Source organism: Solea solea, chromosome 19, assembly GCF_958295425.1.
Source record: "Solea solea chromosome 19, fSolSol10.1, whole genome shotgun sequence".
NCBI classification, from domain to species: domain Eukaryota; kingdom Metazoa; phylum Chordata; class Actinopteri; order Pleuronectiformes; family Soleidae; genus Solea; species Solea solea.
The window spans coordinates 14527643-14541918 of record NC_081152.1 but is presented as its reverse complement, the minus strand read 5'-3'; the positions used below and the strand labels follow the sequence as shown (position 1 = coordinate 14541918).

The 14276-nt window shown below is 41.6% G+C and overlaps 1 protein-coding gene across 2 annotated transcripts in view; it reads right to left on the bottom strand.

Annotated features, from left to right (window-relative positions):
• Positions 1-1345: 1345 nt before the first annotated feature.
• Positions 1346-14276, bottom strand: part of sardh (sarcosine dehydrogenase) — a 31570-nt gene continuing 18639 nt past the window's right edge. For both annotated transcript variants that reach the window (XM_058617304.1, XM_058617305.1), the window contains exons 13-22: positions 13832-13915; positions 13440-13553; positions 11635-11773; positions 9642-9755; positions 8975-9122; positions 6083-6176; positions 3457-3619; positions 3152-3320; positions 2646-2781; positions 1346-2265 (exon numbers count right to left, since the gene is read on the bottom strand). In XM_058617304.1, the coding sequence (XP_058473287.1) occupies positions 2137-2265; positions 2646-2781; positions 3152-3320; positions 3457-3619; positions 6083-6176; positions 8975-9122; positions 9642-9755; positions 11635-11773; positions 13440-13553; positions 13832-13915 (1290 nt within the window). In that variant the 3' untranslated portion in view covers positions 1346-2136. The remainder of the gene's footprint in view (positions 2266-2645; positions 2782-3151; positions 3321-3456; positions 3620-6082; positions 6177-8974; positions 9123-9641; positions 9756-11634; positions 11774-13439; positions 13554-13831; positions 13916-14276) is intronic.

The following is a 14276-nucleotide window of genomic DNA, read 5'->3' as shown; positions in this document are numbered from 1 at the left end:
AGACTTTAATCTAAGAAGTCATACTTTAATCTAAGAATTCTGTCATTTGATTCTGAGATTAAAGAAAAATGGCAGAATTCTGACTTTTCCTCAGAATTCATGCTGTTTTATTTAATTTTTTTTTACATGTGGCACTAATACTCTTCTGTACTAAGCGAAGAGGAAATCAGATTTTTCTTATTATTCCCATTCACCTTCACCCTTATATTATCACAATGACTTGCAATATTCACATCAGACTCGGGGAGGAAGAAAACTAATTCAAACAAACAAACAAACAAACAAAAGAACATAAAACTAAAAACTCTGGACACTCTGTGGTGGAGGACAAGTAAGTGTTTATCAGTATATTTCCCTTATAAATCTTGTTATGAACCTGAGAACCATTTTTGCACAGAATCAATGAATCATTTCACATTTCACAAAAACGGGCAGCAACACACATCTGAAAGAGAGAAGTGATAGTTATTCAAATGCCGTCCTCTGCCGAGACCACATTTTTAAACCGCTCGGAAATGAATGGTTTCATTTCAGGTTCTTCAATTCTACCGACTTGTTGACACACATGTAAACACAAACATATTAGCACCAGCATTTAAGACGTTCTCGTTACCCCTGAAAGAAATGTACATTTTCATTGAGGTTTTTTCTCCCCCCCCCCCCGTAAACGACCTGTGCTGACCCGGGGTTGTTGACACAGCACAATTAGCCCTCGTGCGACAGACTCACAGTTTCAATTGAAAGTGTCCATTAGTCAAGCTCAGTCCTGCTCAGATCTATCACAGTCCAGAGTGAAAAAAAAAAAATTGATTAAACTGATTCACTTGAGTTTGATTCAACAGAAGAAAACAAGACAAATGGGGGCTCTTAAGAATATGAATTGTCCACAGATTGTCTAATTGGGGAGCGACGCGTTTAGATTAACGCCGCGGAGCACGGCGACATGGGGCTGAGTCAGAAAACAGACGCGTCGTATTCATGATCTGATGTATTCTTCAGCACAAACACAGTGTGTTTTCCTTGCTTGGTTCACTGAACCTCAGTATGTTTGTTTCTCCTTCCACCTCCCAGCTCTGGTGAACACTCTGGCTCAGATACAGGTAAAAAAAAAACATCATCTTTAGTAATTTGGGAACCCGTTTTTTTTAGTAGTAGTTTAATATCATTTATGACCTCTTTGGATAAATAAATGAAAAAGTACCGCAATATGTTAAATGTTAAATTAAGACGGACTATAGTGTGTTTTAGGGACAACATTAGAACGGATGGTTGCGACTGCAATAACAATCTGTTTCTAATTAAAATCGAGTTTTCTCTTCAGCTGGAGTAAACAAAAGGCTGTGAGGACTAATGGAGAATTTATTTATATATTTACACACACGTGTAGTGTTGAATACAGGAACACCATCGCTGCCAACGTCATAGAAAAACAGCCTGAAAATCATTACAATGAGAAATGTTTGCTTTAAATCACTGCTAATGTAAGAGCCAGGCTTTGGAGCATTAATGTACACACTGATGTATCGTGTGTAAAGTAAAATCATTTATATCTCAATCTTACCAAGAGACGCTAAGTTATTTATTAAGACAAGCGAGTCACTATTTTGACACAGTTTTTGTCACCATTCTGAGAAACTACATCATTCATTTAAGATGGGACGCCGTTATTTCTTATTAAATTATTACATATATATATGAAACTAAAGCTGCTTCCACACACGCACTGAAAGTCAGAATCCAGAAAGAATACAGCGCTGACACTTGCTCGAATCGCCCCTGAAAGTATCCATGCTGCCGTCTTCTTCATATGGCAAAACTGTGAAATGATCCTGATTCATTTTCCCATGATTTGGTGTCTGTAAACAGCCAAAGTTACACCGGACGGCAGCTCGAGGTGTGATCACACCCGCAGTGTAAACATGGTCTGCATTAGGGATTCTTGAATTTACCATGTATCATTATAATAACACTCAGTTGAGTGGTGTTCGCCATAGGACATATTTAGATTGAAATGCTGAGAACGACGTCTATAGCCGACTCTTGACAAAAAACCTTCAGACCTTTTTAAAATTAAAAAAGAAAAGAAAAAGAAAAAATCAGTTGTTACTCTCTCAGCCGTTTTTACATTTGTCGTCCTCAAGTGTAGATGCCCTTCACTCGTTTGTTCTCGGGGTCGAACGGAGTTTTGAGGTGGGCCTTGGCCTTGTACGTCACACCCATCCTCTCCAGGGTAAACTCGCCGCTCCTAATGAAATCGGGACTCACCTGATAAGGAAAGAGGAAGAGAGAGAGAGAGAGAGTTGAGACAAATAAGAGGAAGATAAGCAAGGGAAGGAGAAGGGAGGGGAATATGAGTTTAGTGGGAGGACAATGAGGCGATGGAGGAAATTAAAAACAGAGAGATGCACATTTGACCACCTTTTGGAGCAAATATGTGTTCCTATTTGACACGAGAGAACGTGGCATTCATTTAAATACAACAGTGAAGGCAAAGATTTAACTCATGACTCAACGTCACTGTGTCTCCGTCGCTCCGTCTTTGCCATCAACTCATAACGAGACGTCAAGAAACTAAAGAGACTAAATATTTCATGCTTGTACGTAAAAAAACAAACAAAAAAAAACAACACAAATGTGAACATTACCACTCCTCCTTCAGGGTGACGGATATATCCATAACCGATAGTTTTGTCGATAAAGAAGCCGTAGTCAGAGCGACGCAGCTGACCGACGGGAACTCCGTTCCGGAAAATGGCCTCCAGTCCGAACATTGGCACTTTCCTTTGAGAAAGAAAAACAGGGGGGGGTTTAATTACACTATAAAACACACTACATGTGCCTTGTTTCTGTCAGACAGATACACTGAGTGTGTAATATTTAGTGTATAGTCAGAAATTTAATATATTACCTATAAGTATGTGTCAAACTTTAGAAAAAAACCTTTTTTATCTGTACTTTGGGTACTTTTGGGCTGCCATGTTGTTTCTACAGCAGCTAAAATGGACAAATCAATCACATTTTGCATTTTGACGCAGGTGTTTTCTTTGAAAACAAAGAAGAACAGCTCTTTTTTTCCTGGTATACAAAGGTCACTGTAGTTCCAGGACACTCTGAGGGAAAGAGAAGGGATCATTGTTTTGGCGTTACTGACTCGTTGATGGTGAAGCAGACGATGCGTCTCCTCAGGCCCTCCTCCTTCTGCTTCTCCAGCCTTTCGCGTCCCTGGAACGGGATGGAACTCTTCATTTTGCAGGTGAAGGCGAGCCCCGCCTCCAAGGGTGTGTCATCGGGGCGAAGGTCGGCGTGCCAGTGTCTGTACCCTGACAAAACACAAGGAGGGCACGAGGAGGAGGAACAAATAAAACATAAATGTGTATATAGGTTTCTATTGCTTCATTTGCTGGCTGGAAATCAGTTAACCTTAGTTTGACCTTTTGACCTTTATTTAAAAGTTACCTTTCTCTATGCTGAGTGAGTCGATGGCCCTGTAGCCTGAGTTGATGATGCCGTGCTTGGCGCCAGCAGCCATGACAGCACGGTAGACCGGGAGGCAAGAGTCTTTGGGAATGTGCAGCTCCCAGCCGAGCTCTCCAACAAACGACAGACGCATCGCTCGCACCTGCACGGAGAGAGCGGTACAGTAGAGAGGCTTAGAGAGAGAGAGAGAGGGAGCGCGCGAGAGAGAGAGAGCTGACTGAGGAAGAGCACGCAGAGGACCAAGCTGCCATGTCCTCTCGCAAAAAAAACAACACACACACACACACACACACACTTCTTACTCGCCGTGCATTTTTATATGAAGAGCACTTTCTGCTCATGTTCTGCTGCTGAAGAGACAGAAACAAACAGCAGAAGCAGCTGGGAGGGTAGAAAATATGCTTTTGTGAGATAAGGTGCACAAACGAGGGAATCTCCTTTGTGAGAAATGAGTCTTGTATCCAAAATTCTGTGTGTCTTGAAAGAGATGGATGCTTCTTGGGGCGGAGAGATGAGTATGCTGGAGGGAGTTAGAACAAGGAGTAGAGGTAGAGGCGGACTGAGATGTACCGAAGACACACGGGATATTCATTTAAGTTTAAATTAATATTCATATTTTTTACATTATGCAAATTGGAGCCGCAAACTAACGATCATTTTCAGAACTGATTCAAACTGAGTTTGGTCCATAAACCAAAATGATTCACGTAATGACTTCTTTGTTATATGGAGCAATGAAATGAAGAAAATATTCACATTCAAGAAGCTGAAACAATCAAAATCTTGTTTTACATCTTTGCTTCAAACTGATGCATCGATAATCAAAACAGTTGACGATTGATTTTAGTAATCGATTAATTATCGATTAATCGAGTAATTGTTTCAGCTCAGATACAAATACCGTTGTCCTATATGAATATTGAATATTATCTTATATATAGAGAGATTTGGGGGAAAACAACAATAAAATAAGGTCGAATGAGGTCAGGAGCACAAGACTCCCACTGTTTTATCTTAATTAAATCGATATAATCACAAAAAAAAATCATCTTTTCATCAGAAAGTGAACACAGTTCACCTGCTGCAGTGCAACAGTTATCCACAAATACAGTCTCTTTCAGATAGTGTATAGTGGCCAGATCAGCCAGCGTGACGACAAGAGAATATACTTTTAAGTTTTATTCTTTTTTCTTTTTTGTGTGAAAAATGAACATCCTGCCTCGTGGACTCCAGAAACAAATAATGTACAAGGACACGAGAAAGCTATTGAGAGGAGGAAAAAAGGGAAAGTAAGCGAGTGAGAATGTGTGAAAGGAGGAGAGAGGATGAGAAAAAATTTCTCCAACAGTTTCCTCGGTGGGTGCTGTGACAGCCAGGCCATCTGTGCTGCCAGGGATCACCCTGAGCCCCATATGTACACCATGAAACGGAGAACAGGACACACACACACACACACACACACACACACTCGCACTTTAAAACACACAGTGACTTAAGGACGCCTCATGCACACTGTCACCAGGAGAATGTCAAACACACACACACACACACAGCTTAGAATGATGAGAACGCGGACGCACATAAACACGAGACGGTGTGATCTAACACGCATTCCAGCACAGAGAGAGTCTAATGAGCTATGAGTGGAGCAGAGGGCAAGAGAGCGAGCTCTGTTCTCGCAGCAGTGCAGCCATTAAAATGTCACCCAGACAAGGCCAGCAACCAGCTGGGACGGAACATAACACACAAACAACTCCAGCAGGCGCGCGCGCGCACACACAGACACACACACAGAGACACACACAGAGACACACACAGACTCCCGCAGAGCTGTGAGAAGATGCTGACTGCAATCAATGGAGTGCAGCATAATTCATGCAAAAAAAATAAAAATAAAAAATGTAACTAAGACACAGTAAGTGTGTGTGGATGAACAGTAGGAGGTGATTGCTGTGGCCAGGACAACACGCTCTATAGAAACACTGTAGAGGTCAAACCTCAGAACATGAGGCTTTAAACATTACAGCATTTCTGTTACTCTTATTGTAAAGTAGAAATATGTGAATTCCCCAACAAAACATCAACTGAGAAGAAACGGAGAGAAGAAAGAAGAGGAACAAATGCCCCTGGACGGCCTTGTTGACTTCTTCCTCAGTCTCACACACAACCAATTATCTTTGACTGTACCGTTGAATTGTTGACAATCAATTTGATGAGCAAAGAAGTGTTCTTTAATTGGCTGAGTTTTTGTCGTTTGCTTCGTGATCATGTTGCTCCTGTGACTCCTCTGTGACTCACAGTGACTTTTATGCCTGGCTGTGATGCGTTCACTGATGCTCGTAAATAAGAACACACTTTGTCATGTCTCTAACGTTGGTAGGAACAATCTGTTCCTACAGATAACAAACCGTCCATACGCAAACCTACACCCTTGGTTATAATGGCCCAAAATTAAATTGGACTCAGTTAATTACAGTTAATGGGTCGGGTCGAGTCAGGCCAGGCTCGGAGATCGTGCACAGCCTTGGGTCGGGCTAGCTTTTCTGGGCCTGATCTAAACTCTATATGTGACTGAAGTCAAACAGAAGACAGCTGGCGTCCTCACCTGGTGTCCCGCCGCGTTGACGACTTTGTGTGTCGAGAAAGGAAAGTTGTCGTTGCTGAGGTCCGTGTCCAGCACTTCCTGAAGAACCTCTCGACTGCAGGTAAAGAGGGAAAAAAACTGAAAATGAGACGCTTATTCAACGTAGGTCGAGGCCTTTGTCCTTGGGTTAGGGTTAGGGGATATTTTTGTTTGGGGTGTTATTTTTCCTCTTTCTACAAAGAAATATCATCTTATACGGGACTATAACATTACTTATAATATATATACACACACATATACATATATACATATATATGTATATATGAATATGGGGGGATGACGCACAGTCTGACCTTTCCCTTCAGTACTTCCTCCAAATTCAAGAGTCCAATAGCTAGGCTATAATTAGCTATATATAATCAGCAAATAGCTGCGTTTGTGTGTGTGTGAGTGTGTGTGTGTGTGTGTGCGGTAAAAGGCTCGTGCAACCACCAATTTGTTTCTGTGACTTGTTAATTAAATGTGTTCTCAGCTGTGGATCAGAGGACGGATATTATGTAAACACACGGGCCTCTCTCTTTCAGGACATCACATAACTGCTCGTGTTATAAATCCTGGTGTATGATGCAACAAAACTGAGCAAGCACCAGTTTCACCCTTTGGAGAGTTCTGCCAATCTATGTGTGTGTGTGTGTGTGTGTGTGTGTGTGTGAGAGCCAGCGAGTTTACAGTGACTACCCCCGCTCTAGAGAATATTTCTGAGGAGGCAACACAGACAATCGCATTTCCATAAAACGTGTAATTTCCTCTCTCTCTCCTCCAGCTTTAAAAAGAGACAAATTTGCTTCATTAAAACCCAAAACATTGGAGGAGTAGATTTTTTTTGGCAGTTTCTCACGACAATAAGAAGGAGCGAAGAATCGTTACAGACTGAGACACCGATCCTGTTAATATTATTCACACACACACACACACACACACATTATGCAGACACTTTGGATGATGAAGGAAACACAAAGAGCTTCATAATGAACATGGTTAGACCTGATTATGGTCAAAAAATCTGATACATTGGTTGATGGGAATCGGTATCGGTGAGTATCGGTATCAATAAAAAATCGACTGTAAATATGTAAATAAAAATCAGCAAAAGCATTTTAGCCGAGTCATGTTTTGGGCTGTTTATTCCTCCTTTTTCGGGAGAGCAATATTTGTTACCCAGTTGGAGAATTGTGTCGTTGAAATGACTCAGCACAAACAGCTTTATACGTTCATAAATGGTCTAAAATGACTGTATGGGGCCAATATCAGTATCAGTAGTTTGTGATATTGGTATCGGACGCATCCCATCGTCCCATCTCTAATTCAAATTGGGTAAGACTGATTATTTTCACATACTTTTTCACAATAATTTGACAGATTTAGGAGTCTTTTACTACTTTTAGCTGTTCAGAATTTCGCCATAAGGCCATTTTATCACAATTTGATGATTTATCGTGTATTCAGCCTTAGTTACAGTGGGTAAATAACACACACACACATATAGACATACTGGGCTAAAGCTGCTGTAGATTCACTGATTTCTGGTTCAATAAAATCTAAAAAGAGGGAAGAGGACACAGCAAAAAGTCAACTGAGCAAAAGGGTGAGGAAAAGGGAGAGGAGACTGAGATAGAGCTGGATAAAAAAAAAAAGAAAAGAAAACCTGAGAGGACAGAGGATAAAAAAAAGCCTTGAATAGAAGAAATTGACGCAGCCCACACATGGAACACAGTGACCACACCGTGCTGCTGCTTGTGAAGAACAAAGAACAAAGACAGACGAGTAGTTCAGAGGATGAAAATTGGGAAGAGGTAAAAGTGGCCCAGCTCGCTCTTTGAGCAAGAAGGACGTGAAAGGGCTTGAAGTGACTCTGAAACGGTGAAAGCAGAACGTGGCAGTGACACTTTCAGGTTTGGTCATTAGATTAGAGAGTTACAGAAGTGTTTTGAGAAACATCTCAAGTATGAAGAAAGAAAATGAGGTGATGCAAATGATGATTACTATATTTATTTATTTATTCTTAAGGGCGTGCTGTGTGGCAGACTTAAAATAGCCTTCTAACTAAAACGGATCACCTAGATTAATGATGCACTTTACAAAGAAGGCACTCAGGCCTCTCCAACTCCTGTACTGAACCCAGCATCAACCAAACTAAACCTAGAATTTGACTTTAATGTCATTGCTGCACTATTTACACTTGGGGAATAATAAAAGACAGTGGTTGTATAAAACTAATATCCACTCTAATGTCATGTCCAATTCTGAGACTGAGAAAATAAGAGCTCTATGTCTCCTGTGCAATAGTGACACTATTATTTAGGATTGAATAACAGTTATTCAAGGTCAGTCCAGAGATATTTTATTTTTTTTTATTTCTGGTCCAATTAAACCTCAAGGTGAAATAAAAATCAAACATTATTACCTAACCTACATGATGATGACAGAGCGGGGACTTGCTTGGACAGTTTTAATGCACCAACCTCCAGTAAAAAGGGCGTAAACTGTTGTTGACATCACAATCGAATGATCTGCTCCAGTAAATCTTCATCATCATCACTCACTTTTACTCTTAATTTAAAGCACAGGCTTTGCAGCGTCGCGAAAGGGCTGCGGGCATTAATCTTGAGCCCCCCCCGCTTCTGTTTTCACTCCACCTGTCTCACCTCTCACGCCCGCGGCAAAGTCGCGACCACTTAACCTGCTCACGTCGACCACAACAGCTGGTCTTTTCGGTTTACCCACTCCGAGATGGGAATCATGATCCAGCTTTTTAGCCGAAGCTACTTCTTTCCTCTCTTCTCCCCTGCTATTTTGCCCTCCCACCATTGTTTCTTGTCAGTCATATCCTCCCTCTCGCCCTTCTTTCCTCACCTCTTTGGCCCCTGGATGCTGATCATCCCCATGTCCTCAGAATGGTCAACCAGCTGACACTGGAAACCTTGGTCCTGAAGAACTGTTCTAATGTGGTTCCAGTTGTGCTCTGCTACGCCACCACCAATCGCCAGGTAGTATGCGTCACCTATAGGGAAGGAGGGAGAGGGGAAAAGGAAGTGAAAAAAATGGCAGAAAAATCTGAGACTATATGGAAAAATACAAGCCTCGTGCTAAATTGATGGAATCTTAGAAGTGTGAAGACTTGTGAATATGTTCATGAGGATGTGCTACAACCGCTAAATTAATTATAACATTTCATTTAATTTAACTGCTGCTCAAGATGATGGCTACATTAAACAGTGACTACATCCTGCAGCAGTGAACACATGTATTATAAAAAATGTTAAGCATTTGTGTCTTTCATCTCTTTTTATTACGACTGATTTCCCATCACGGCACAACATAACTTCAGCTCTTTGGCTGCAAACGCTGCTTTCTGTGTTTTCTTTGCAAATTAAAACAAAGGAAAAGACAAAAAAGAGAATATAATGGTTAAAAATGACAATACAAGCAATGAAAATGGATCAAATTACAAAACAACAGTGAAAACAGTGATGGCAGGTAAATGTACAAAAACAAGTATCGCATGCACACGATTGCTCACCATTGGATTCGGGTGCTAAGGGCAGGTTGGAAGCACCGGGCTCGAGTCTGCTCACCGTCAGGTCAGCTTCTGCTCCTCCTCTTTTATTCAGCATGCAGGTGTAGACAGTAGAGCCTAAAACACACAGCAGAGAGATCGATCTTCTGTTATTAACTGATTCTTTGGCTGTAATCTGGTTTCTATGCCTTTGAATGACTGTGTGTCTCCTTTCCTGCACCACACGGATCAATGAGAAGGAAAATCTTAGTAACATCTGAGTGTGTTACTCAGGTGGGACTCCAGGGACACGCACTCCATCAGATATCATGTGAATCTTGATTTTTTTACAAAGAAAATGACTGAAACGTGAACTACGACGACAGAACATCACTTAACAAAGATGCATAATAAGACGACCGACTACTGAATGAATCTGTATCTTTAACATATGAGGCACATGAAATGATAACGCGTCCGCACAAAGGGAGCTGACAGTCGCGGTGACGCGCTAATACGCGACTGTCATCTCTCACTTGACGGAATGACTGATTATACAGTTTGATTCTGTCAAGAGGGCTTTAAAGGAAGCGGTGTCTGACGATGTCAGCGTCAGAGAAGCACAGGCTCGCTCGCTAGGACAGGAAAATTCTTCTCTGTGTAAAACTGCCACGTGGACATAAGGAGGAAAGAGTGGCGGACAAAAAGACGTAGATGTTGCATAATAAATCCATATTAAGGTTGAATTATTTCCTGCATGGAGTTCACATGTTCTCCCCTGTGTGTGTGTGTGTTGTTCTGGGTTCTCTGGGTTCACTCTCTGAGTGTGAGAGTCTCCATGTGTGGCTCTGTGATGGACCTGACATGGTGTACCCCACATGTTGTCGTCGCCGACAGGATTTGGCACGTGTACTTCTCATTACCGTAACTCCCGTAGACCGTTTGTGATATCTAGAAAATTCAAAAAAACTATGGACTGCGATCTGTCCAGGGTGTGACCCTGAGATTGCCACAGAACCCCGCGTGACCCTCATGTGGAGGATAAAGCGGTAGAAAACAGATGGATGGATACTGGAAAGCAGTAGAGCTTTGCGCCCATATACTTGTCATTACGGTAAAACCTCAGGACTTTCGGGTAAAGACAATTAATTTGTTGATCAACACAAAATCCTGTGGATTGAATGAGGAAGAGTTGTCCAAGCTTGGCACTAACATTACATTACACTACATATAGAAGATTAAAAGCCCATTGTGCAAGAACTAGTGACATCTAATGGTCTTGCACGTGAGGAAACTACGTTGACCTCTGCTTCAAAAACACTAATTTGTCAAGTTTCCTTGTGCCGCCATGGCTGCACAAGATGACTTTGTCCAGGAAAACCAAACAATTCTTATTTCAAAGCAACGACACGCTAGCGCTAACCCAAACATACTTATGCGCATCACTTTCTGCCCATAAGTAAACCCTGCTAAATAACACACACTGGACCTTTAAAGGGGAAGTTAAAAGACTTTTGCTGCTCCGGATGAAGCAGCATGACGTCTGATAACTTGGCCTCGGGTGATGTCTCTTAAATCAGCCAGAGTTTGGTTGTGAGGACCACGCTGCTCATTTCTGCTGAGATCATTCGGCATTTTGTTGACATCTGGCGCCATGAAAGTCATTTTATCAGCGACGGTTCTTTGGGACAGACTTACTAGCATCCATACATGCGCCCCCACACGTCTTGTCACTGCAGGAAACAGACGGCTGTGCCGACAAATTGCACAAATTTGTCACAAATAGATTAGGCAATGGGAGACTTCCCCCGTCAACACATTTACCAGCGCCACTGCGAGAAAGTGCAGGGGAAGTATTTTACGATTTTCTGGAACTGTGGCGTGTTGGCACTTTGTTTAGATCCTCCGTCTGCGTATTGGACTTCTTCATTCTGTCGACCTTTTCACCCATCTGTCTGAATCTGCCTGCTGTGTGTGTGTGTGTGTGTGTGTGTGCTTTAGCAGCAGCCAGACTGACCTGGTTTCTTGTTGACATCAGCAGTGAACAGCCAATCGGCCGCCTTCTTGGCATCTGGTCCGGTGAGATAAAACTTTCCAAAGTAGGACATGTCAAACACAGCCACGCCGTGTCTACATGAGAGGCACTCGCTCTTAATCTGCAATTGAAAAAAACACATATAAATAAATCACAACACATGTCCAATTAAAAACAATGCATAAAAACATTATTTCTATGACTTCTGGATCCTCGACGACATCACTGCAATTAAAAGGGAAAACTTGGAGCAAACTTACTCGTCCTCGGGGCTGCTGAGTGAGGCTGGTGCTTCCCCTCAAACTCCTTCATGCACCATAAAACTCACTGACTGTATTCTGCACTCTGTCTATTCTCCACGGCCATTATTTCCCCCGAGAGGACGCGCGCTTCTTTTTTTCCCACTTCCACACTCCTTTCAGAGAATGTTCAGACTCGTCGAACCACCCTCAAACTTCTAGTTTAAATTTATGTCTGACAAATGAAGGAGCTGTATCAATTTCAGCCAACATTGTTCTGCTCAGTGTCACAAGTTCTCGTACTTGGATCCAATCAAAAAAAAAAGACACACACACACACACACACAGTTTGTGGCCACATAACTGAGCATGCATAAACGATGTCCGTCCTCAGGATGGATTAGAGACCACGTCATCAGCTGACCTCCTCTGACCTCTTCCTCTTACTGTACTTTTACACTGCTCAGCATCCTTATGTTGATTTATGTGCAATACACAGACACTTGGAGAGTATGGAATAAGTTGTACTAATGTTGTTCTTTGTGCTCCCTGATTTTTTCTCTCTTTGTTTTGGGATTCTGACCGTGGGCGGGCCTTATGAAGCTGCCTGCTGATTGGCTACTGAGTTTTGGAGCGACAGCTCAATGGACCGGAAGGAACTCCAAGTTTTCGACATCCGACAAAATAATTGTTACTATCTAATATATATATATAATAATAATAATATAATCTGACAAACGATAGATACTTGCAATTATTTTTGACTGATTATTTTGTTCCAGATGTGTGTATTTTCAAACAATATTTGATTAAATCGATATTTGACTTGTTTGAAAATACTGACACAAATCTAATTCCATAGGAGAGGAGACAAATTAGTAAAAATCTGAATCAAAAACATAATTATTCTTCTCACAATGAGCCAATGCATCCAATACAAGGCTGAACGATTTGGAATAAATATCTATTTGCGATTATTGTGACAGGAATTGCGACTGCGATATGACTCGAGGGCAGCCCGTGGCCAAGTGGAACAGGAACTGGGCTTGTAACCTGAGGGTTGCCGAGTCGAGTCCCCACCAGGTCAAAAACGGCAACCCTGAGCAAGGTACCCAACCCCCATTGCTCCCAATTCTAGGAAGGTTCCTAGTAAAGGATGGGTTAAATACATAGAAGAATTTCCCTAAGGGGTTTAATAAAGTGTAGAAGAAAAAACAAAAAAAAACGCCATTTCAGAGAGAATGGTCTTTATTCTAATATTCACTTGAAAAACATTTTTTAAATGATTACTGTGTGATATTTGTGCAGATCTGTGAGAATCAATGACATACTCTTCAGTCTGTAGCATAAGTTGTGTATAGATCAAGACAATAATTCATCTAAAATTGTATTTTGACAAAACATTTCAGCTTTAATGAATATTGCACCTTCTGCTGTATTGCTATTTCAATAAAATTTAGATTAATCATTCAGCCCTAATCCAATACGGATGTTAGCAGAAGGCCTGAATGGAGCCATAATACACACACACACTTTATATTTGCTTACCACGTCATGATGTGGAGGAAAGTCAAAGGTGTACTCCTTCCCGAGCAGCTCGTTGTATTTGTAGTTCACGTTCCTCTCAACGTCATAAGCGCCGTAGTAATCATAGTCTTTAACCTTTGCAATAAAGAAGGCAAACAAAGAGTTAGAGTCTAATTAATCATTATCATTTCTCTGGTGCAGAGGAGGACACTGCACTGGGGTAGATACTGGATACTGTGTCAGTGTTGCCTATTACTGGCAGTCCGCTTGTTCCAACAGGTCTGATCCAGCAAAAAAAAAAACAACCTAGCATGTGTTTCCTTTTGTCAATATGTGGAAATAAATAAATCAAGGGCATGCATCTGGATGTGCAGAGTAAAACGTGTGTGTGTGTGTGTGTGTGTGTGTCTCACAGGAGCAGGCCCTTCTTTGTTGAACCAGCCCGGTCTCTCCCAGCCATGTCTCTCCTGGAACACACAGCCCTGCTCTGTCAGCACCTAAAACAAACAAACACACACACACACACACACACACACAGTCAATGAGCGAAACAGATGTTTTTCACTATAAAAAAAAAGTAAAAAAACAACACAAAATAAACAAGTCATAGAATAAAAGACATAAAACCAGCGTCTCATACATGGGTCGAAAGCCAAAGAGTAAAAATGGGTTTTAAGATACATTTCTTTAAAACTACAACCATGACAACACCACACTGTGACAATTCACCTCAAGCCGGGGACACACTACAAGATGCTTTTGCCTGATTTTACCCACGATTCACAGTTGGGCAGAGTCTGCAGCAGTCGGCACGAGTTGGGGACACACGGCATGACGAGTTGGCACAGAAATCTGACC